A 24952-nucleotide genomic window follows, 5' to 3' on the forward strand; every position below is an offset into this window, starting at 1 on the left:
TAACGGACCAATTATGATTGATTATAGGTCGACCACTTGTTGACTATGAAGCCGGTGCAAAAACGCAGATCGCGGGAATCTCCGTCGTCCATGTCTGCCCAGTAAAGGCTGGCTGATTGTCTAGAACAAGTTTCTACAAACATGCTGGAAGTCATACGGAGTACACGATCGTGTCATTGTGTGGTTCCAACCAAGAGGCTAGGCTAAACGAGTGCAACCAGAACCAGCAGTGATCCGTCCGGGTTGAGCTCTATTTCCCCAATGAGTTATTTCAGACCTGGCAGTTCCAAACATTCTCCTGAGATTTTTGGAGGGTTCCTTTGATCGTCCTGGGGAGCCTGTGGTGAAAGGGCTCTTACTACTACTACATTGCCTATTCCTGATCAACCGAAGAAGTGGTGACTTGCGTATGCGTGTTCCACAACAGAGCCTTGTAACGAAGCAAGTCGTCACTCAAAAACAAAGAACGTTCACGCAGAATCTAGATGTCTCGCGGTCTGATAATGGATTATCCATATCTAGTGCGGGGACGAAAGTGTGGTGGGCATGAAGGAATCTTGCATTTTTTCTGACTACTACCTAATTCTCGGACCAAGGGTACGAGTCCGACGAATGGAAATAGACACTCATGTACACTCCAGCCTTTTCAGTGTAAGCAAAGGAAAGCCACGACTGGAGCCTAGATGTTTCGGCGATATTCTGATCGGGACTGGGAAAGTCAGATTGGGAATTTTCCCTGAACGTGAAAAGGTTCGGACTTACTATAAAGCTCGCACAATCTGTACATACGACACTGCCAAATTGTTCCATCCGATCACGCGATAAAATGCCGCCAGGGCCTCGGCAACCTTCAGATCATTTATGCCATGAATTGGAACATAGAGTTTGGGCTGAGGATAGCGAGACCCTCTCTTGAGTTCGTAGTTCCACATCAACGGCGAAAAAACATTTTTCCCACAAGCAGTGCCGTCATCAAACCTGCCAGAGTATCCGCAGTCTCCCTCAGGGATCTCCAGCAGCTGCCACAGCTCTTTGAGCAGTGCCAGGCCCTTGACGATATCCGGGTTGTCAAGCCGGCCATTGAGCGTCCATACCTCGGTAATTTTCCTCCAAGTCACCTCATTATGCACGCCATACAACTTGAGGCGAGACTTGGGTGCGTCCACGCAGTCCCATGACAGGAAAGTGAACTGATTGTAGCTGTTGCTTTCTTCCATGTACTCATTGAGAAGCTTGAAAACATCGGCACATTGAATATGATGGTCGATCTTGGTTACAGCCTCCGTGACCAGTTGGCCAACAGCTTGCCCGGTGGCGTAATGCTTCATCCTGCAGAACACGTATCCCTTGACCGAGACGTTGCTTCCCCTGAGATCGAACCCGAAAGCAGCTTGAGACCGCACTGCATTTTTGGTAATTTTCCCGGAATCCAATAGAGCCCGCTGCTCCTCGCGTGACAGGAAAAATTCGTTGGTGAAATGGTGAAACAGCATGTCATCGAAGCCCGGTAGAAGTAGTTTTGTCACATTTGTTATCAGATCGTTGATTGCGATCTGATTGAACGGATCCCGGTGAGTCCCTGACAAAAAACTACTTGGCTCGAACCCAATGCGCAGAGTTGGCTTCGCGTTGGCCTGGAAGTTGATGCTGTATTCGATTGGCAGCCCGCTGCGGGTGACGGTACTTCGCCATTTCTGCGGATAAGGACCCAGGGCCGGAATCAAGACCTTTTGCAAGAAGAGTAAGTGGTGGTATTGCTCATGAAGATCATACTGTCCGACTTGCAAGAATCGACCGAAAAGGTAGCCGCAATCCTTCCACCACCCCTCGGCGTCCTCGGTGTCGAGAGGGAGATATTTTGAGACTATTGTGGCCGCGCAGGGTTCTTTCTCGATTCTGATCTTTGGCCCGCTGTTGATGCTGGTTATTGTAACTTCGACGTTGCTGTTATCCTTTTCGCTCGTGTGCTCGGCTGAAATTGGGTTGCCCAATGTATCAATGGCCATTCTAGCCTTCTTTCCAGAAAATTCAGAAAATCCGTTCGATGTCCTCTGGCTCTTACATAAAGCTCGGATGATGGCTAAGGTCTTGAAGATGTTTAGGAACCCAGCTATAATAGTAGTACCTTGCCGTAGTCAGAACTCCCTGGTTCCAGCAATTTACTGAGAATTTTACCCGGCGTTTCACTGTTGATTTGAATTTAGTAATTACCTAACAGTAATACTCCGTACTATATTAGCACTACTTAGATTGTTCGCCTGCACCGTTGCCAAGCGCTCAACTGACACCTGCCAGTTTTGATAATGTTTGCTTCTGTTTGGTAAGGTCCTGTACGGAGTAGTTATCTTCTTGACATACCTTCTGCTGGGCCGCCGCTACATCATCATTGCAAAAATCCACATGTGGATTCTGAGATCCGTTGCTGAGCGGTAACACAGCCATAAGGACTAACAATATTAGGGTAATTATCGGGAATTGAGCCCTCAGCCACAATCCACTCATATCGATGGTGAGACGACGCCAAGCTCAAAGATAGAGCTAGGGCTAGCGTATCCACACTCCGATAGTACTCGCATAGATCGCATGGATTGTCCTCTGCGGCATCTGCAATTTGCACATGTCTACAACGGGGTTCTCCCCATCCCTCCCTTTTCAGAGTGTGACAGCTCACGAGTTACACGCTGCAAAATGCGTTATCCAAATGAAACCGAGAACATTGCATCGGCAGTTCGGCGCCTCGGCAGCGACTTGACTGGTGCGGAGAGGATGGAGATACCGATTTTGTGGACGTGGAGATTTACCTACTACCTATATTATGCTTTTGTGTGGCTAGTGTTAATGGCAACTTCCAGGCTGATCTGAATCTATGATACCATGTCGATCATTCTGCTGAATGGGATGGCCTGATCCCCTTCAAGTCTCGGCGTCCCGATTAGAACGAGTTTGAATTCGAGAAACAAGGCACAGTGACGATCGGTGCATCGGTCAGGCATCTGGACCCAGCGGGAGGGCACAGAGAACCGAAATTTGTAGATCTCACACGAAATCGAAGTGAAAACCGGTTTTCCGACCTAAAAGCAGTGAGCGGCAGTTGCGGCCAATCCTAATATGTTGCTAAAAGCCGGGTCATGGACGACATCAACAGCTGGTTACATTTCACAATGCAGATCGGGGTGTACAAAAATGTTTCATGGCTTTGGAATAGCTTTATGTCAGCCGGAGTGCTGTGGCTAGTGCTGTGGCTGATATGGCGAGTGCCGAGCTCTGTCTCGGGGGCCTCCCTCACCATCGGAGATGGACCGGTCCACCTCGGTCAGACTCGCCTATACGGAGCTTCTCCAGCACTCAGGCGGCTCTTCCTGTGGTATATATAGAGCCCAGATTGTTCATGTAGATAGTTAGAGAAGTAGATAGTCTTCATTTCAGCCTCATTCAATTCTCTTTTGAGCCCTCCTAGTTCCATCGTCTCTCAGACTGTTAGTTACATCTGTAGGTACTACCTAGTAGGTAAGCCACAGTGTCAGCTCTGGAGCCCCTCGAGTTCAGCTTGCTTACTTACACCAACTTACCATTATCCCTAGGGTTTAGCTTGCCTATTTACCCCACGTCACCAGTCTTTGGAGGCCAGATTATTAATTCTAATTTGCCTTATGTGTGCTCGCCGCTCAAGACGGTCACAACGAAACTCCGGCGGGAAACCCTAACTTGAGGAAAAATTTCCTAAACAGGCAATTTCTTCATTGTGCACTTCCTTAAGAAAAAGCGAAGTGGAATTTCATTTTACAAAGATTTAGAAGGAAAACAAATATTTTTCTGTCTCGAGGGACAGCAGATATTTTCTTCAGTGACTGAACCAAATTCGTTCCCCCGTGCTCGCAACAGGTGTGGTGTCATTGGGGGCTGCGGGAATGGATATACTTGAGGGCAGGGATAGGCTTTGGATGGGCAACGTTCATGATGTCAGAAATATTCATATCTGAAAACGAGCTACATACATATAATAGTCTTAGCTTTTCTTTTTACGGGCAGGGTGCGGTAACCAAAGCCACAATATCAGCAACCATTATGTATCATTCCAGCCCAAACCTCTAATGATAATCGGAATCGGTAAATAAATTCATTTTTGAGAGATTGAATAAAATCTCAATAATAGTCTCGAAAAGAACGAAATGCCATATGCTGCGTATCATGGCCTCTCTGTGGTGGAAATATTCGTAGCTCATGGAACGAAGGAAGTGATGATCGGAACGTTATTTATCGGAAAGAAACGATTATATCCTTGACTAAGAAAGAACCAAGCATGAAACTTGTAGCTTCAACTTGCTCTCTAGTTTTTATGAAAAATCGGCGGACTAAATACACATGTCAAGCGGGAAAGGAAACTCTGATGAGTATCTTCCTAAATAAGTAAGACGTATAAGCGAGCTGAAGAGTGCTGAAAACCGGACACAGGCAGGAAACGGGAAAGAGAGACGAAAAAAGGCCTCGAAGATAATAAGACAGCGAAAACGGCGTAGGAGAAGGCAAAAGGCGTGAAGACAAGAAATGGTCAAAGGAATGAAATGAGGCTCAAATGGAAACAGGGCTGAAAAGAGTCACGTACGTATAACGATACAGGTATCGTACACGTACTGAACCATGTCCATCAAAATGGCAAGAATAGTCAAGCTAAGCCTTGTGGGGGAAATGGGTGACTCGACACATGCCCTCCTCATCCCACATTTCACTACCCACTCCTTTCTTAACAATGAAAAGCCCGTAAGGGTCCCATTTCTGCTTGATCTTCAATAGACGCGGGTAGTTGTCTCCCCAGAATAGTTCCTGGGAATTTTCTTGGTCGAGATGGCCCACGTTAAGGTACACTCCCAAAGGCTTTTCCTCGATGGATAGAAGGGTCGGCATGTCGATATGCGTAAGGTTGTCGTGAGCTGCCTCTTGCGCTGTAAAATCCGGCAGAAATGAGCGCATGATGATCACTATGAGAGACGACCTCCGCCAGCCGGGATTTAAGGCACTGTCGATAAATTTTCCGTTGGATATGACCTTGCCGCCGAGAGCTCTCACTTGGACCAAGTCACCGGGATAGTATTCAAGCTCTGACAGTTTGTCTATCATCCGAGAGATACCAGTCTCTGAATGTGTAAATTCGCGGGATAGGAGGACGTTGCCTAGGAAATGGCCCGTTCCACCGGCATCAACCGCATACGGGATGGTAAGGTGTGAGCTGATCTTGGGAAGAGAGTCCACGTTATAAGTGTAGTCAACCCCAGCAGCACGGAGTTTCTCAATGAAAGACCCCAACACTTCCTCCGCCTCGGCTGGCATTTCAGGAGATTCAGGGTAGGAAAACATCGTAAAATCCACATAACTGGCTCCGTTGGGATCCGGTTCACGGCCAAAAATGTATGCAATCCCCGTATTGCCGACGGATAGATCTCGGCCGGCAGTTGCCAGATCTTTAACAAGGCTCCAGAACAATCCATCCATCTGGGGCATCTTGAAATGTAGCGATGCAATGACCGCTGGAATATCAGGATAAGCTCTTGCTGTTACACGCGTGACAACGCCGAACGTCCCGCCTCCTCCGCCACGAAGTGCCCAGAAGAGATCCTTGTGGTGGAATTCGTTGGCAATGACAATGTCACCCTGTTGTTGTAAGCAAAAGTCACGAGAAGCATACTATTCGCACCTACATTCGCAGTGACCACTTCCATTTCAACCACTTGATCGACTCCTAGTCCTCTCATCGGACTTAGGGCTGGAGAGAATCCTCCCCCTTGAATATAGCCGCCTGCAGTACCAACAGTTGAGCATTCTCCTCCAACAATGCTATAACCATGAGCAGCCCCAGCCTTGTAAAGCTCGCCGCCCATGACGCCGGCACCAAAATTGACAACAGGGCCATAATCAACTTTTCTGGGGCCTCCAAAAGGCCTAAAATGTTCGTCGAAGCTGATATCCTTCAACCGGTTTGTAAGGATCTGAAGCGAGTCTGGAGCTGCAGAGCGACTTCCATCATGGCCCGTATTCTTGATAGCAAGTCGGATGTTATGTTTTCGAGCAAAATTAACCGCTTTCTGGATATGCCTGGCGTTCTTCGCTATTACCGAGAAATGTGAAATGCGGCCATAATCACAAGAGCCGCCTTCATAACCACTCGCGTTCACGTAACAGCTTTCGTGACGCGACGGGAGGTTTTCCCAATTGAAATGTTGCAGTGCACCTGGAATAAAGTCAGAGTGAAAATCTCATTTGATCGTTTCTACTTTTCACACCTGGTTGCTCAGCACGCCAGATCGAGTCGTGATCCAGAACAGTTACTTCGTCGCACTTTTCACGATCGTATGTTGGGTAGTAGCAAACATGGGCTACTGGGAGAACTTTGACCAGGTTTCCATCCACTGAGCGGTTAAGTGCATTCCAGGATTCATCAGACGGCCAGCAGAAATCTCTGGGAGTACATCGGCACAATCGTGAGCCGACGACAAGATAGGGTACGGAGAAAATTGCGAAGAAAAGAGGAAGCAACATGATCAAGAACTATCATTGACCCTAAACAGTTCAGAGAACTTGGCAGAAAGGTGAAGATTTATACAGTAGTTCGGCCAGCTAGATAACTGCCTCATGCCTTCCTGACCTCGAGTAGTCTGTTACGAACGTGACAAGCTGATGACCGGTAATTTATTTCTGTAGGTGATTTGTACTCCGTACTATGTCAGTCAGCCTTGCGCCCCATAACGTCACCACTGTCCTTAGTTCAGCTTGCCAGTTTGCCCCACGTCACGACAGTCCCTGGAGTTCAGCTTGCTTATTCATTCCACTGCCCTGCAATGTGTTCCTAATTTAGTTGAGCCATTCCATCCTGTCTTTATTCGTTTTGCAGCTTCATATTTTCATTAACTGCGCCCGGTCCTGTGGCTACAACAGTGATGAATTGTCTCCGTTACCTAACACATATCATTTCTCTTGTTTGGCCGAGTCGACCTAGGGACAACCTCCCTCTACCCAGACATTCAGTATTTACCACAGTCCTGGATGAGTAATTGCATTGGCCCGAAGTGCAACTATCTACGAAATACAAAGTCACAATTCTGGCGCTTTCTCAGAGCAGAGTCACGGGCGTTTAATTAGGCACCCGTACAGCCCGGTTGAATCAAGCTTTGACCGTTTTTAGGAGCAGTCTTTCATTGTTTTCCAATAAAGCCTTTCAGAGTTGAGACTAATAACACTGACAAACAACGACGGATCGAAGAACAATTCCGGCATGTACATTTGCCTGATGGAGTACAATATGTACAGCACACGTAAATAAAGGCTACGGCGGCGGTCGTGAGCGGAATACTCTGTACCCTACCATCCGACCTCAAGGAATTGAACTGACCGATGGATTTCAGGGATTGTGGCGGCTATGACAGTGTTCCCCTTTGTCCATCTTTGTCAACAGATATATGGTAATCAATGTTGGAAACTAACGAACAGGCAGACTGCGATAGTGGTCAAGGCGACTTTCACCCTCGAAAGGTATGTATACTCCAACTCTCTCCTTTCTGTTGTGGGTGATTCCACTTCTTCCTTAGTAGAATTGATGATGAAGCATTCTCAGCGTTCATCGCTGCTTCAGTTGTACCATTCTCTTCAGAACCCGAAGTCGTCGCGGGTTTTTGGCCATGTGAAGTCGACTCTTGCTGACTACTACCTTTTTTTCAGGTATATTGCAGGTGTCTGGAGCCGAACTTAACATAGATCGCATATCACGGAAGGGCTGTCGACGTGGAGGGAAGATGATTCGTGACAACACTGACAAGGGAGGAACAAAGTAGACTGATGAATGGCTCAGAGAGCAACAGCTTCCGTGATTCCTTGTCGGAAAGAATCAGGGGCAACAATATTCCAGAAATAAGCAATCCCTTATTTATATAGTTCTATTTGTTGCGCGGTTTTTGGTCTGTTGTTTCCAGAATTTTGTGTCACCCATCTCATCAGTCTTGCAAGTTGAGGTTGATGGACGAAAAAGAGCTCTCTTTTGATCAAGGGAGGGGAAACCCCTCGAGGTTGTTAAGTACAATAACCTTAAACGATTTTTCGGTACGGAGTAACTACCAATAATTGCAGTATTCTATACGGAGTATATCTCCCCTGTCTATATATTCCCTCTATATTTCTTCCATATTCCTTCCATATTCCTTTTATATTCCATTTATATTCCTCCTATGTTCCTTCTACGTTCCTTCTACATTCATTCCTTCTATGTATATTCCTTTATATTTCCTATATTCTCTATATATTCCCTGTATGTTGCCTATATGTTCCTTATATTTCTCATATGCCCCTTAATTCTCTAATATGAGTGAATTCTCTCGTATGAATATGCCGCAGCGAGGAACACATAATTGTACATGTCTTTCCAGGTTATGGGTGTTTGTTCTGTTTGTTTTCCACTTCGACCTCTTTTATTTTTTTTCATTTCTTACCTCAATATCATTGGACCCGTTCGCAATCCTTATCGCTCCTGTTTTTACTTGCGAAGCGCTTTCTCTGTTTGCTTACCTGTTAAGTCGCGTAAGCTATGTTCTTGCAAGCGAGTCATTGCTATCTTTGTTTTTATGCTTAGCCTAGGCAATTTAACCCTAAACTTTCGTGCCATCCATTAGGGACTTAATAACGCATTTCGGCACGGAGTACAGCACAATATTTTATCGCCATTACGAACAACTTTCGCGTATTTCAACAGAATTTCGTATTCGACCGTTACACACCCAGAGAAAGTCCGCCCCCAAACCCTAACCACGGCGCCAAACCCGACCCTTACGCGAACCAGAGGAAAGTTTCCCGAATAGGCAGTTTTCTTCGCTTCACATCTAGGAAAAGCAAATGGAATTTTTTTTAATTAATATCCAAGCAGAAGAATGATATTTTCTATCAGGTTCCAGGAGACAAGAAACAGGTACTACTCTTCAGTAATCCTGACCAAAATACTCGCTGCCCAGTGTTCAGGACAGATCAGAATGGCTTTACTCGTGGGGCAAGAATAGACCTGGGACGGACAGCACTCATGATGTCGGAAATAACCTATTCGGGAATCCGAAGATGAGTAACATGCGTGTATTAGTTCCTGCCATACATGAAAGATTTGACCTTTCTCTGAGAACAAAGAGTAGACGCTCCCTAGATCTTAGGGCGATGGAAGCGATATTTAGAAAGCCCCCAATTTCTCAGATAGCGACATATCCGAAATTAGGGTTCTTTCAAAAAATCGATGACTCGACAAATGCCGTCCTCATCCCACATTTCACTGCCTACGCCTTTCCTAACAATGAAAAGTCCATAAGGGTCCCAGTTCTGTTTAATCTTCAGGAGGCGGTGGTAATTATGCCCCCAGAATAATTTCTGAAAGTCTCGTTGGTTAGGATCAGTCACGTTGAGATACACTGCCAAAGGCCTCTTCTCGATGGACAGTAGAGTCGGCATGACAATATTCGCAAGGTGGTCATGAGCTGCGTTTTGTGCTGTAAAATCCGGTGAGAATGATCGCGTGAGGATCAGGAGCAGAGAGGATCTCCGCCAGCCGGGATGCAGAGCACTGCTAATAGATTCCGCATTTGATATGACCCTTCTGCCTAGGGTGTTTCATTCAACACCATCCAAGATATTGAACTAGTCGGTGATTCTAGGGATTGCAGGAGTTATGATATTGCTTTCCTCTGCCGAAAACCGTCAACAAGTGAATACTAGTAGCCGATGCCGGAGATTGGTAGCACCATACAGAACACGTACAGGCAGACTGCAAACGTGGTCAGGGCAAGCTTCCACTGGTATGAATATGCATCTTCTGAGTTTGTGTCGTTTGTCTCTGGTGATTCTTCTTCCGTCGTAGAATTGGTGCAAGGGGTGCTCTTAACCTCCGCGGTTGCGTCGCTTCTACTCTTCCGCCTGGGCTCAGATATTGTCACGGTCGTTTTTCCAGCCGTGTAAGTCTAGTCCAATTGATTGCTGCCGTCTGCGGACTTCTTTGTGGCCACATTTCACATGCACATGTTACAAAAGGTTATGGATCAGGGAAGGAAAGAGGTGCTTGATAAGGACACTGACAAGGGTAGGACACTGGAGGCCGATGGATAACTCAGGCAACGACAACTTTCATGATTAGTATTTCTGGAGAATAATCCAAAGCAACAATATTCCAGCATTCGGACCAAACTTGCTATGATCGACCTCTGCCAAGGTGCCCTTTGTGATCTGTTGGTTCCAGATTTGTGTCACCCACTTCACCGGTTTTGTTACAAGTTGAAATGCAGCGCAGTATTGAGTTTAGAGCAGAAAACCCTGAAATTGATCGCCATCATCGACCATTCAGACACACTTGCACATGACTGCATACTAGTGCCGAACTGCACATGTCTGGCTGCTCTGTTGCGATCATATGGGGTGTGACCACCAGCCTGTGGGACGAGAGGCACTGATCAGACTTGACGATGCACCCAAACCGGAACGACTTCTGGAATACTTAAACAGTCAAACGTACCGTAAATATTCCGACATCCATGATTACTTACAAGTTCATGGGTATTGTAACAGTAACTTGAGTTGATATCATGATAAATCGTATATCCTTGATAGACGCTTCATCCATTTCCGTAGGCGTGCAGGAGGCCAAAAACTGGCATCAACCTCTACCATAATATGAATGGCAAAACTTTTCTGGTCAACATGTGGTCAGAAACAGCTTTGCTGGGTCTATCATTTATAGCGGGTATCACCGCTCATTACTTCTTTTTTCGCCGAGGAGAACATCATCTTTACCCTTTACGATATCTTCAACTTCACTTCGGAGCAGCATTTCTGGCTGGACTATTCCTGCGATATGGTACAGGGAGAGCTGCCCTCGATGTTTCGATAACCACGACGTTCCTGGGACTTGCTTATCTCGTAGGGCTGTATTCCAGTCTCATCCTGTACCGAGGGTTCTTTCATCCGCTTCGAAAGTTTCCAGGTCCATTTGGGGCCAGATTGTCAGCATTTTGGATGTCATGGCAGCTCATCAACAAGCCTGCCTTGGAAGGGCTCCAGGAATTGCATAAACAATACGGTCCAATCGTTCGGGTGGGCCCTTCTGACCTCTCCATCGCTCTTCCGAGAGCTGTCAGCGCGGTCTATGGACCAAAATCTTCTTGCACCAAAAATTCGTTCTACGACTTGACTGCACCCGTCCGATCCCTTCACTCACACCGAATAAGAGCGGTCCATGACCGTCGAAAAAGAGTATGGAGTTCGGCATTCAGCGACAAGGCACTGCGAGGCTATGAAATGCGCATCCGGGTGCATCGGCAAAAGCTATTCCAGGCGCTTAATGCCCGTGCAAACGAGAAGATCAACATCAGCGACTGGTTCAACTTTTACAGTTACGATGTAATGGGAGACCTGGCCTTGGCACAGAGCTTCAACATGTTGGAGACGGAGAGCAACCACTGGATCTTGAAGGCATTGATCGACGGCATTTATCCATTGGAGCTGTTGCTTCCTATGTGGTTCCTTCGGCTTATTATGGCCATACCTGGCCTTGCAGGGAATTATTGGCAGTTTGCGGAATTCTGCAAACAGCGATTGATGGATAGGATGCAACGAGAGCCAGAAATCCCCGACATCAGCGCCTCTCTGCTGGCGCCCGTTGGACAGAGAGTGCTGACTACGGAGGAAATGAATGAATTGATGGGTGATACGCAGCTGCTTATCACGGCGGGCAGGTATTGTCCCAATAGGAATGCATTAGTTATGATTCATGACTGCTAATCGAATTTCGCAGCGACACGACCGCCTCGACTCTAACCACCATTGTATACGAGTTGGCACGAATGCCAGAAGAAGTGGCTAAACTGCGCGCAGAGCTAGCGCCGTTTGAGCCAGAAGTCGCTGGCGAGTTTTCGCATGAGAGAATTGCCGCCTTACCTCACCTCAATGGCTTTATTAACGAGACACTGCGATTACACCCGCCAATCCCGAGCACAATCCAACGGAAAACCCCGCTAGGGGGCATTGAGATTGATGGGATTTACATTCCGGGTAACGTGACGGTATTCTGTCCCCAGTATATAATCGGGCGCTGTAAGTACCGTCGCTAGCAGCATTACTATCGTGATATTGACGCGAGATTGCAGCGGAATCGGCCTACATGTCTCCGGAAAGCTTTATCCCAGAACGCTGGTATAAATATCCCGAGATGGTCAAGGAGCCCTCAGCGTTTGCGCCATTCAGCATCGGTGCGAAACAGCGCTCTTCTGGACCTAATAGTTGAGGTTGACTCAAAGCATTTCAGGTCCCTACGCATGTATCGGAAAATCTCTCGCGTTGATGAACATCCGCACTACTATTGCCCGGCTCATTTCATCCTTCGAGATCCACCTGAGCGACGAAGACAAGGTCACATTCGAGAAGAGCATACGCGAGCATTTCTCTATGTGCATTGAGGAGCTGAATGTTGTTCTGACTCCGCGCGCGTAAGCTGGCAGCATGCCACCGCTAGGATCTCGTTGAGAAACTAATAATTGAGTTCGGGTTGGGTTGGAATGAAGTCAATGATGGGAATTCACACCGCAGAGTTCTCGCGTTCCTTTATCGTTGGCATTCTTGGTTCATTGACAAGCTGAACCTCAACCTGACGATGCCGTAGAAGTAATTAGTGGAAGATTTTCAAAGTCGCGGCTCATTGAAATTGAATAGTAACTTCTTGGCATTTCTGGATTTGGGCCAATAGAATTGCGGTATATTGAAAGATTGGATCCAGTTTCCAATGATTCATCAGGGGCTTCAATTTCATTGGTTTTGCATATCCTCTTGGCACGCTATGGCATTTCAATTTTCGCAAATTTAAAGGACAGATGGCAAATTGACAAGCAGCAGCAAATGGCCACGCGCTTCAACCCTAACCCTAGTCCACTAACCCTACCATGTCCTGACAGTGTCGATATTAAGGGGATCATGAAGAATGGTAACGATGTACCATTAATATCTTTTATTGACGATGGATCCTAGCAGACACAATACTAGACCTACTATGAGAACTCCATGTATCAGTCGTCCCGAATCCCATCACCGTGCGACATGATTGATCAAGATGATTGCTCAGAGCCGAGACCGTGGCTCCTTCGAACGCCATGACCATGCAGTTACACGCTCAGGAGGAACTCCTTTGCCAGGCCCTTCACTTCTTCGGCATCCAATCCCACGCTTGCACATTCTCGATTCAAAAGCTCAACCAAGCGGGATTTCAATCCCGCGTGAGAACATTGTTTATCCAGTAGGCTGCGGGAACAGTCGAGTAGAAGAGTGACAACAATGCTGACGAACTGGTGAGAGAAATGATCAGTATCATATTCGATGCGCAATTTTAGGCCATCTCGGACCGCGTGCCATTCGAACAACATCGCGAATTTCGATCCTTCTGCCCAAATATGTTCGGGCACCACGCCTTCGATAGGTAGCTTATTCCCGCTTTGCCGGTCGTCGTGGAATGTTACAACGCAATCAAAGATGTGCTGAGCATTTGACGGGTGTGGGAGGCCGAGGTGCTTCATGAGAGAAGCCCATGGCACAGCGTGGGAAAGTGCTGATTGTGATGATTGCTTGACACGTCCAATCAGCCCCATTGAGTCGTCGTTGCTGGCGTTCGTGAAGTTAACACGGATAGCAAGAGGTTCGAGGAACAAGCCGATCACCGGCTGGTCCTCAACAGTGGGCCGATTGATATACGGAGATCCCAACATGATGTCGTCTCTCTCACACAACACATGCAGGACAAGGCCTGTGACAGTCAGACCGAACTGGTGGAGCGTGAAGCCGCCGTCAGTTGCCTTGGAGACTAGCTTGTGAAACAAATAATCCGGGACCTCTGTCAAAAGAGAAGTTCCTCGATATGACCTGCGGTCTTGGGGCCTTCGGCCGACCTGAAGTCCATCTAGATAGCTGGACCAAAACTTGAGCTTTTCTGGCTCAACTGGTTGATCCCAGACTGTCACGTCGAAGTATTCTCGCGTCATTGGAGGCAGTTCCAAGCCGTTGTAAACAGAGGCAATCTCTTGCAATAGTTGCTCCATTGCCGTCAAGTCGCAGACGACATGGGAAATGTTCAAAAGAAAATGAGAAGGTGAAATCACAGCCGAAACAAGTTCACCCCGTTGTAGATTGAACTCTTGATTTACCAGATGCTTCTCGTTCATCGAAGGGACTGTTCGCACCTCAATTGGAGTTTCCGAAATCACACGTCGCACTGTGCTGTCTTGCACGACAAATTTCGAGCGCAAAACAGCGTGTCTGTTCAGAACAGTTGTCACCGCAGACTCCAACTTTGGGAGGTTGATGTTAAATGGTAGTTTTGCTAGGAAAGGAACATTGAAGCTGGTTCGCGACTCGGAGTTCAAGTAGCGGTGCACCCATATTGCCTCTGCAGATGACAATCTCTCCTTTCCCAGAGGCTTGATTCTTTCCTCTCTTGGCGAATTTGCGCTACTTTGTGAGGCTGCTTTCCTTGATTTCACCAATGCGACTACCTCATTTATTGTCGTCGAAAATATGATATCCTTAACAGTCACCTGAACGCCGAGGCGTGATCGAAGCCTAGATGCGAAGACCAGAAGTGAAAGGGAGTTTCCTTGTAGCAGTTCGTCCTCATGTGAGCCAGAATCTGTCCGATTAATCCCTGCAATGCTTCGCCATTCCTCCCAGATGACATCTGACAGCTCTCTGCTCATAGTACTAGCAGCTTTCTCCAAACGAGGCTCTGGTACTCTGGCTTCCAGCGCCCTGAGGTCCAATTTGCCCGCCGTGTTACGGGGAAGACAGTCTTCGACGTAAATATCTTTCGGGACTGCGTGGGGAGGTAAAGTAGTTCTGAGCGCTCTCTGCAATCGATCAGCATCTATATCTCCCGGCTCCGCCCAGAGAACGATGCGGTGATTGCTCTTGACCGCTACGGCCTTTCTGACTTTTGGATCACATCTCAACGCGGCATTTGCAATATCGTCGAGATTCACTCGGTAGCCACTGACTTTGACCTGGCGATCTTTGCGCCCAAGGACGCAGAGAGTCCCGTCCTCATTCCAATACCCGATGTCACCCGTTCGATACATCAGCTCTTCTTTATCCCATGGTACGAATGGATCTCGGACAAAGGCGTTGGCAGTGGCCTCAGGCGTGTTCAAATATCCTCGACTGAGCTGAATACCAGCAACGAACACATGCCCAAACACGTTTGGCGGAACGAGCTCGAGATGATCGTTGAGAATATAAACCCGAGCCGTTGGAACTGGTTTCCCGACAGTCACAAGCTTTCCGGGCTCGATGCGCTCTCGAGTTATAAATATTGTTGCCTTATTATCGGTTAGGAACCTGCTGACTGAATCAATTATCAGAGCTCACGTACCTCTGTTGGACCATATGCATTATACATATCTCTCCCCACTGACCACTTATCCGCAATTGTTTGCGTAAGAGGTTCACCGGCAGAATAGAGCTAGGAATACCACTTAGTACCCTTTTCATCAGGAGTGAAAATCGGACAGCTCACTAGTTTAATATTCGGATAGTCAGCGGGATCAAGCTCTGCGAGCACTGAAGGTAGAATCAAGGCAGTATCGACACTATCCAGATGAGCGTAAGGGTCCATGTCATCTTTCCTCAATACGAGCGTGCCACCGTAGCAGAGTGCGCTATAAATCTCATGGATACCACAGTCAAAGCCGGGAGCCAGAAACTGAGCGATTCTTTGCCCTGGCTTGCTTCTGAACCGAGATTCTTCAATTGACTGTATGGCTACAACACCGCGGTGTTCGCAAATGACACCTACGTGTGTATTAAAATGGCTATTCGAACAAATTTCAAACATGTCTTACCTTTGGGCACACCTGTGGATCCTGATGTGAAGCAAATGTAAGCCCCATCACTTGACCTCTGCCTTCTCCAAGGATTCGGAAGTGGTGCAACTTTGCTTTCAAGTATCTGGTCAATGGCAAAAGCAAGAGGTCCGCCTGCTTCTATATCATTCATTTGAGAGCTCTTCGGCAGTAGTAAAAGCTTTGCACCAGCTCTAGCTAGCAGCTGCGATCGGTATTCTTTGGTATAGTTTGCGTCCAACGGACAGTAGATAACATTTGCGATCAACATCGAAATCACTCCCACAATCCAATTCATTGACCTATCAGCCAAGACGGCCACCACATCCCCAGTATTGGTATGTGATTGCACAACGTTCGCCACCCTTGCTGCGGACCTGGCCAGTTGATGATATGTCATGATGGCAGAGCCTTTCTCAAGTGCCGGTTGATCTGCATTGGCTGCAGCAGCTGCGCAGAAAAGATTAGTCAACGTCACATCGATTTCTTCTCGCTTCGTTTCTTTCCAGTCATAATGACCCATTTTGAGCAATTTTTTTTTGATGGGCGGAGGAAGTTGGTTGGCCAGACACTCTCCGATGGTCTTGGTACCGCCAAGCAGAGATCGAACTAGGTTTTCGTAAATCAATGCAAGGTTCTGAATATTGCTCCTGGTAAACTTGTCTGTCTGATAGAGGAATCTAACTTCCCAATCAGCCTCGATGATGACAGTCAGAGGAACGGACGTGAGTTCTTTGACCTGCGGAGTTTGAAGAGGCTTGATTGCAGTCGTCCCTCGCTGAAGGCCAGAATCTTGGATTGTAAGAAATGTTGCAAAGCGTGAAGCTGTCCCTGGAACATCCGAAATGTGGAAGGACGCTAATTGCTGAATGCTACAGTGCGTCCTCTGCAGCAGTTCGGCCGTGGGCTCTGATCTATCTATTCGAGTGACAAATGGTAATGTGTTAAACAGTGGGCCGATAATCGTCGAAGTCCATGAGAACGGTAAATTTCGACCAGAGAGGACTGCACCAAAGACGACTGTGTCAGAATTTGTAAAACTTGAGAGTAAAAGGCTCCATGCAGCATAAAATACGGACGCAGAAGTAACCAGTGCATGCTGAGCCATCTTTTGTACCTGAGCTCCGTCAAAAGCCAGACGAAAGCTATATTCTGCAGCTTTTTGCCCATCTGCTGATTTTGGCTCGGGAAAAAGAAGCTCTCCAGCAGCTATCGAAAAGAGATTTTGCTGATCTTCCCAGAACATGCGAGTTTCTTTTTGTAGTTGGGTCCTCATGTTTTCTAGATCGCGGGCCGCTATCGTAAATGGTATCGACGGCGACCAATGCTTTCCCATTAACGCCAAATCCACCTTTTTAAAGACTAGTGATGCGGATGCACCGTCAATCAGTGCATGATGAGCAGACCAAATAAAAAGGCACTCGTCTTCCGGAAGCGTACTGCTTTGAAAATGCAGCACATGGAACGCGATACCAAGGCCAGTCTGTTGATCGATTGTCCGCAAGATCCGGCTCATCTCTTCGTCAGACGTGATGGTGCTCTCGAACCATCGAAACGCGACATTATCGTCAATATACATAGTAGGGTTAGCGTTGTCAGTGTTGAACCGCGTTCGGAAAATGGGCTCATCGGCAGCAACCAACTCCCAAGCTCGCCGTAATTTGGGAATATCTTCTGACTTATATCGACTCATATGCTTCACACAATTCGCGGATTGATCCTCCAGACTGGCTAGAATTAGTCTTTTTTGAAATGGCGTCACAGAGATGAGATCAGCTGAAGAATGCAGTTGAGTGCTTATCTCATCGAAATTTCGTATTTGCGGCGTACTTTTGCTGCATTGCTCGATCATATTGTTCAGAGATGGCATTGTTAAGATTTTTTCAACTGGAACACAGTAACCGTATCGACGGCAGAAACTCGAGAGCTTTGCTGCCGCCAAAGAGTGCACACCCAGGGTGACGGGGGCTAACTCCCTATCAATCAGGGCAATTGGAATACCTAGGAAGTGGCTAAGGCCATTGAGAACCGCGTCTTCCAGGCTGTCGTAGGTACGATCTTCCAATGTGACTTGGGAGATGGCGTTTTTCATAATGTTGTGCAGCTCTCTGGGATCAACTTTGCCATTGGGGTTCAATGGAAGCTTGTCGAGGGAGAAAACGTGGACTGGAACCATGTAAGCAGGTGCCTTCTCTTTCCAGGATGACAGGAGTGCTGATGTATCCACAGACGAAGGCGTAACTGCTGTGCACAGTTTTTCGTCAACAATCAGCGAGAAAATGGCCGCTATGTTGGGATCCAGTTTGATCATGGCGGCATCAACATCAAGCTCTAGGTTCACAAGAAACCCGTGGATCTTCACAACTCTGTCTCGACGTCCACAGAACTCAATCACCTGCTCTTTGTTTTTCCCGAGAGCCCATCGACCCAAATCCCCAGTACGATACGTTGTCCGCCCCTGACATTTCGGAAACCTCTCCCGAGTCAAGGCTTCATCTTGCCAGTATCCGTCTGCCAGGCATGGTCCGGAAATGCATATCTCCCCCTCGCCTCCAATCTCGTCAACGGGATTCATGTCACGGTCAGCTAGCCAAATTGTCGACCCACGTATGCTTTGTCCCAATCGAGTCGTATGAAATTGCCCGGACTCCTCGTCGACAGAAATTTCTCCGGTCAACACAGCACACGTTGCCTCTGTTGGCCCGTAGGCTATCCACAACGATGCATTTGCTCGCGACCATGACTCCAGCAATTTCTGCGATGGCGTCTCCCCGCCAAGCACCACACGGTGTAGGTATGGGTAACTATCGGGCGAAGTTGGGCCATCGAATGCTTTCAGAATCGACGGTGTGGCCGCGATGATTGAACAACTCCTTGCCCTCTCTTGGAAGTTGAACTTGTTTGCGAGGACGGCCGTACCACCATTGCAGATAGTACTAAACAAATTCCCCGTGAATGCTAGTTTCTGCTGTCAGAAAACGATGTCCAACAGACACTGGTCACTACTTACCGTCAAACGCGATCGAGGAAACAAGTAAGACCCGATCTTCTGGTCTAATATCACAATTGAACGATGGGGCAGATGCAAATTGAGCGACAGAACTCTGTCGAACCCTCACCCCCTTGGGCTTATTTGTTGTTCCAGACGTAAAAATGACACACATAAGATCAGAACGAATGTGATGATGAATAGAATTTGCTTCGGCTTCCGCGGATTCATCCTTCGTCAATGGCAGCCGAATTCCCGTGGTATTTTCGATGTTCGGATCGCTTCCCGTGTACATTATCAATCCCATGTTGGTACGGCTCAGAACATAATTAACTCTGTCTGCCGGCCACAGGTCTCTGTCAATCGGCACGTATGCGCAACCACATTTCAGAATTCCCAGCACGCCAACGACCACTTGCACGCAGGAACTTGTTAGGAAAGGAATAGTCTGACCTGGCTTGACGCCATGATTCCGTAATTCATGAGCAATAATCGACGATTTGAAGTCAAGCTCAGAGTACGATAAAGTTTCTGAACCGTCTTCCACAGCTACGTGTGATGGAAAACTCTTCACAACTGAAAGGAATAGATGAAGTACGGAGTCTGGCAGGGTTAACTCCATATTCTGTTCCTTTTGCCGAATGGGCGATCCAAAACGCGCGAGTCGTGAGTATAATTGTCGTAAGTTCTTAACGAACGACGAACGCTGAGAGCCTGATCTGACATCTGGATATAGATGAGTGGAAGATTGTGTGAACATTTCGCCCACTCCGAAGATAATGGACCAAGACGTAGGTTTCTCAAAGCCTTCCTCAGTGTGACATTCGATTTTTGTACTCTGAGCCTTGAAGCCTTAATGTCGACATTTTCGAAGGTCAAAGGCATTATCTCTTTGGCTCTGAACAGAGATAGGTTCGAGCATGTGCCATTGTTAGCGCTCATTGGTGTCGTTTCTGGTGCACTGCCTTGCTCATAGGTCGAACACGCCGTTTTCGGTTCCAACACACATAACCTACATAGGAGAGCATGTACCACGTTTAGAATTTGGCACCTTGTTCCATTCAGAAACAAGGGAAGTGGCTATAATTCTCGTTTGGAACCTAGAATCTTGTTCTACACATAACTAGAAGCACTCCGTAGTTGACCCTAGCTCCATTCCCTGCTCGTAAGCACATTAGACACGGCGGAACTTGTGCCTGTTCCATTCTGTACTTATTTATAGTGCCAGAGGTCAACGCGGTTGCGAGTCAATTTAACGAATGACGAAGTTTAGCAGTAAGTTCTTCGAAGAAACAACGATGAGCCACCGGTGCTTGGGATGAACTCGTAATAACTTTGACGGTAATACAAGTTTTTGACCGTCACTACGGAGTACTCCGTATTCTGAAGGAGCTTGTCACTTACCGTCATTGTAAATGGGAGAAAACATCATTTTTGATGCACAAACTCGCTAAAATGTTCGTTGTGCTCCTTACCTATACTTCCAGTAAGGACGCGAGAAAATCATTTGTGGTGGCCACTAGGAACATGTGGTGTATTTGCTGGAGTCCCGATCTCAGTCGATGAACGGTGTTCAGGCCCCGCAACATCGAAATGCTCCGAACCCCCGATGGCATGCCTGGAATCTGTGAAGGATATGGTGGTGTTCCCAATCTGTTGGTCGGGCCAGCCCTGATATCTGGTGCAAATACAGTATACCGCCCCGCTGTACGGAGTAGTACCTAGTCTACTAATGCATGATTTGCATCGGCATTTCAAAACACCCTGGCCACACGGTGTTACCATTGACTGGAAGTGGAAAGTAACACTCAGCTGGTATTTAGACCGTGAATGCTGATTTGCGAGGAACCAAACCGTTAACGATCATCACAAATTTACGAGTGCACCCTAGAGTGCCGGACGAGTGGCCGTCACCGTTCTCGTGCGACACAGTAGGTACTGAAGCCTGCCTTATTCATTGGAAGGTCGCCGGGGATCCGCCAGATTCCGTGTTCATACGACTAACTTAAATATGGTGCTTTATTGAACTTTCGCAAAACCAAGTTTCCTTCATCATCAAATTACGAGATGTTACTGTTTCTGGTCACTGATCTCCGATGTTCAACCTGAAACCATGTTGCCCTAGATCGCCACAAAGCTGGATAACAAACCTGTCAGCTATCCCCCTTTTGAGTTCCCAAATGCAGTCCCATTATCCTCCATAAAGATTTACTTTATCTACATTAGCACCGGCACTGGGAATAAATGCCTGCATTGACATTTGAAACAGGAACCAGAACTGAATAAGAAATTTGTTCGGAAATTGATAATTTCAGTTTCCTCTCAGAAACTGGGCTCTATACTGGCACTTCGGCGACTGTTTCATCAATCAGCAACCGAGAGTCTTCCACGGGTTTGAAAAATGTCCGGAGAGACCAATGGCTGTCTCGATCATCTTGTTCCGTTCAGAGTGCTCAGTCAAGTGCATGTATTCAGAAGTGAGGACGAAAAAGCCTGGTGGAATAGCACCGGACCGGTCTTAGTCAAAATGATGGCCGATGCCAACTATGATATTCATCATCAGTACAAATACCTTACCCTTCATCAGAAATACGTGGTCCCGTTTCTGGGTCCATTCCCTCGAGAGGAACGGAAAGATCGATGGATGAGCAACATCACACCATACGGCTTACCCTTCGAACTGAGTCTTAACTGCTCGCATAACACTATTCGCTACTCATTTGAGCCCGTCACTGCACGGGCTGGCACAAGCGAGGACCCGTTCAACAAGACCGCTATGGACCCTTGCATCGAGCAGCTTTTACAATTAGATAGCGGTATCGACACCACATGGTTCAACCACTTTCGGAAAGAGCTCGTCGTTACAGAAGAACAGGCGGTTTCGCTTATTGCTCAAGGCAAAGTTCAAGAAGGACCCGGAAAGGGACAACATCATTTTGCCATTGATTTGCAGGACGGAAAATGCATGTTCAAGGCTTATTTCTACCCATCCATGAAGTCTATGGCAACCGGTGTCCCAGTTGAAAAGCTGCTATTCGATTCAATTCGCAAAGGGGATACCAAAGGCGCTCTGGCAGATTCAATTGCAACATTAGAACGGTATCTTGCGTCTACATGCCGCGCTAGAGAGAGTCCTAGTAGTTCGGGAGTTAACTCTCTCTTTGTGTCCTGCGATATGATCAACCCTGGCAATGCACGTCTTAAGTACTATGTCCTTGATCAGCACGTAAGCTGGCAACGAGTGGAGGACCTTTGGACTCTTGGTGGTCGACGCTCTAGTGATCCCTCCAACACAGCTGGCCTCGCAATTCTTAAGGAACTATGGGACCTTCTCAAGGTCCCCGAAGGTTTTCGCGATATATCCTGGGGGCATTGCGTCCTGGGAGAGCCTCCAAAACATTTTCTGCCGACGTTTGCAAACTACACTCTTCATCATAGCAACCCCAACCCCGAACCACAGATGTATCTGGTAACTTTTGGAATGAATGATATCCACATCGCCGATGCCCTGACCGTCTTTTTCCAGCGGGTTGGCTGGGCTGGACTGGCGAAAAACTACAAGAAGAATCTTTGCTCATACTAGTAAGTACACACCTGGACATCACGGTTGAGTTGGATTCGCTATCCATTTGAGTGCATTCTAACTGCCCTTCAGCCCTGACATGGATCTCACCAAGACAAATCACATACAGGAAGCTGTCTCCTTTTCCTATCGGAAGAACCAACCATACTTGACGGTCTACTTTTCACATTTGTGAATTTCATTGTTTCCTGTGCAAGTAGAAGAAGCGCTAGGTAGTACTACAGTATTTCACGAAATGCAGACGCGCGTGGTTCGGATATGTACTCCGTACTACGAGTACATCCGTTGGGGTTTGCCCTAGGTAATTGCGTTGTGCGGGTCCCTGAAACCGGCAAAAGTCACGTGGATTGGAATCCTGTCAGGCGCAAACTGGCTTTTTAGCTTATGTCAGCAGCTAAGCACCCTCGGACGGCTCTAGCCTGAGGCACTGAGGCTAGGACGGCTCGCGCGCTTCGTGAAACGATCACTGCCTCCTACTCCCCCACTGCTTTCAAGCCTTAAGCGCGTCAAGCTTCGTCTCTTGCTTCAACACAAGGCTTCCTTCACACTGACCCGGTTCGGCTAACCGCCGCAGCCAAAACTAGTTCGGTTTGCTTGCGTTGCTGATGTCAGTTTGCTTCGCCAAAATGCCTGAGATGGCTCTTGACTGCCGCAGTCGGCCAATCCACCAAGGGCTGTGAACACTTCTAATCCCTGCAATTACCGAATTGTCAACAACGCCGCAGCCGAATCTCCAATCATGCCCTGTCCGTAGCGTTGCACCAGCAATTCATGATGTATCTTTTGCTCAGCCTTGCAATTGCAGATAATAGCGGCTCCCATGCTCTCCCTTGTTCAGTGTATCATATAAGAGTCCCTGTTTTCAATATGTTCAGCACATCCCTGTTCAATTCCACCTGATAGTGCTCTATAGTGCTCTATATAATATCACATATTTTTGAAACATGATCTCTCGAGTTTTGCTGCACTCATCAATTATCTTCCTCCTAATATCATGTGTTTCAGCCAGCGACGGTTGGGATGATTTTGCCAATAACCTCGCAACAGACTTGGTATGTTTCACTGGCGCTTGTTGTGCTCATCGGCTCGTCCTTGACCTAACGTTCCTCATAGGCTCCCCTTATCACACTGTTTGGGGAACAGATCACCAAACAGTTCCTCTCGGAATCTATCTCGATTCTGGATGACTTCATTTTCTGCCTGGCGCCGCTGGGCGTGATAACAGCCGTAGTCTCTGCTATTAGAGTGTATGGGAATTCATCTCTTCGGGCATTCATTGGAAGAGGTCAAGAAGACCCGGGAACTGCTGAAAGAGAGCTCTTGTCATGCGTCTCAGACTCGACTGCGGAAGTTTTCAGTAAATTTGGCGTGTCACGGATTATTGGAAAGCCTGCAATCTTGGAGGTTGTGGTTACGAAAAGCAAACAGGCCGACGGTTCTAGTCAAGTCACCCTTCGGACTGTCACGCAAGCATCAGGACTGAAGGGTGCCGAAAATCCAGCCGATTATTCGCCAAATCTTATGTTGAATAAAGGCATCAAACGCAGAAGCCGCTTTTTATTTTATGCAGCAGCCCAGTTCGGAGTCCTGTTGCAGCTCGGTATGTACATTATACTATTCCAGAAACCATAAACTAATGTTTCCTCAAGGGATAATTGTCTACGCTGCCCTGACTGTTTTCATGTGGCCTGACACATTTCGGAAAAATGGCAACCGAGCTGCGAGCTATGCTTTTCCCTTCTTTGTTTCTGGCACTCTCCTGCTGAGTATAGGAATGTTTTCCTGTGCTTGGTTGATTGAAAGGTCCTCATGCAAGAGGTACTACAAGTTCGATCAGAAGTCTTCGATATATTGGATTCAGCCCGGTGGGCAAGAAATCGGCGACCAAGTTTACGAGGCATTCGCTGGGAAGTCTGATAATCGACTTGAATACGTACGGTCTGTACGGTCCTGGGTTCATCCAGAACAGAACTATAGGAAATTCATACACCTTGTCCTTGTCGTATGCTGCTCCATGACTGGGTTCATTTTTCAGTTCATCGGCCTGCGCGGGTTGCACTCGTCTGTTATTCTGGGTCAGCTCGGGTCTACAATGCTCATGACTGTTGTGCGAACAGCTCTTCGAACAGAAAGGATCAACGAAAGTGACAATCTTCTCATCAATGAGAGAGCATTGATTTCCAGCTACCAGCAAGAACTGGATTGGTTTACTTTCCATCTGCTTGAGCTGAAATCATTCAACGTGAGATACGAGACATACCAGTATGTGCAGCAAACCAGAATTCATAGGACATGCTGACGGCCTCTAGAGATGAGGGATCTAATCAGGATCTAGTGAAGATTGCCATAGACACCAGGGTCAGGTTAGCGGAACTAGCAATTTCGATACCAACTACCAGTCTGCCAATACGAACCATGGCCACTAAATTAGCGAAAGTCATGGAGGACACACTAACTTACGTCACTCGTTGGTGGTTTTGGAATTCCGATAAGGACCGC

The 24952-nt window shown here is 47.3% G+C and overlaps 6 protein-coding genes across 6 annotated transcripts; 3 read left to right on the forward strand and 3 right to left on the reverse strand.

The window, feature by feature from the left end:
• Positions 1 to 579: 579 nt before the first annotated feature.
• On the reverse strand, positions 580 to 2006 carry VTN49DRAFT_5982 (uncharacterized protein; the record flags this gene model as incomplete). Its single annotated transcript, XM_069414099.1, has 2 exons — positions 580 to 709; positions 763 to 2006. 2 exons carry the CDS (start codon positions 2004 to 2006, stop codon positions 580 to 582), a joined length of 1374 nt encoding a protein of 457 aa, XP_069265380.1.
• A 2662-nt stretch (positions 2007 to 4668) lies between these two features.
• On the reverse strand, positions 4669 to 6531 carry VTN49DRAFT_5983 (uncharacterized protein; the record flags this gene model as incomplete). The annotated part of the gene is made up of 3 exons (XM_069414100.1): positions 4669 to 5646; positions 5694 to 6223; positions 6276 to 6531. The coding sequence occupies 3 exons, from the start codon at positions 6529 to 6531 to the stop codon at positions 4669 to 4671; spliced, it is 1764 nt and encodes a 587-aa protein (XP_069265381.1).
• Positions 6532 to 9738: 3207 nt separating this feature from the next.
• Positions 9739 to 12495, forward strand: VTN49DRAFT_5984 (uncharacterized protein; the record flags this gene model as incomplete). Its single annotated transcript, XM_069414101.1, has 5 exons — positions 9739 to 9968; positions 10944 to 11741; positions 11801 to 12099; positions 12153 to 12254; positions 12311 to 12495. The coding sequence occupies 5 exons, from the start codon at positions 9739 to 9741 to the stop codon at positions 12493 to 12495; spliced, it is 1614 nt and encodes a 537-aa protein (XP_069265382.1).
• Positions 12496 to 13160: 665 nt separating this feature from the next.
• Positions 13161 to 18456, reverse strand: VTN49DRAFT_5985 (uncharacterized protein; the record flags this gene model as incomplete). The annotated part of the gene is made up of 7 exons (XM_069414102.1): positions 13161 to 15359; positions 15413 to 15502; positions 15557 to 15831; positions 15882 to 16712; positions 17322 to 17608; positions 17712 to 17724; positions 17784 to 18456. The coding sequence occupies 7 exons, from the start codon at positions 18454 to 18456 to the stop codon at positions 13161 to 13163; spliced, it is 4368 nt and encodes a 1455-aa protein (XP_069265383.1).
• Positions 18457 to 21397: 2941 nt separating this feature from the next.
• Positions 21398 to 22628, forward strand: VTN49DRAFT_5986 (uncharacterized protein; the record flags this gene model as incomplete). The annotated part of the gene is made up of 2 exons (XM_069414103.1): positions 21398 to 22452; positions 22526 to 22628. 2 exons carry the CDS (start codon positions 21398 to 21400, stop codon positions 22626 to 22628), a joined length of 1158 nt encoding a protein of 385 aa, XP_069265384.1.
• Positions 22629 to 23397: 769 nt separating this feature from the next.
• On the forward strand, positions 23398 to 24945 carry VTN49DRAFT_5987 (uncharacterized protein; the record flags this gene model as incomplete). The annotated part of the gene is made up of 5 exons (XM_069414104.1): positions 23398 to 23505; positions 23567 to 24053; positions 24103 to 24715; positions 24763 to 24816; positions 24891 to 24945. 5 exons carry the CDS (start codon positions 23398 to 23400, stop codon positions 24943 to 24945), a joined length of 1317 nt encoding a protein of 438 aa, XP_069265385.1.
• Positions 24946 to 24952: the final 7 nt, after the last annotated feature.

This window comes from Thermomyces lanuginosus, assembly GCF_041956635.1.
Source record: "Thermomyces lanuginosus strain ATCC 200065 unplaced genomic scaffold VTN49scaffold_40, whole genome shotgun sequence".
NCBI lineage: Eukaryota > Fungi > Ascomycota > Eurotiomycetes > Eurotiales > Trichocomaceae > Thermomyces > Thermomyces lanuginosus.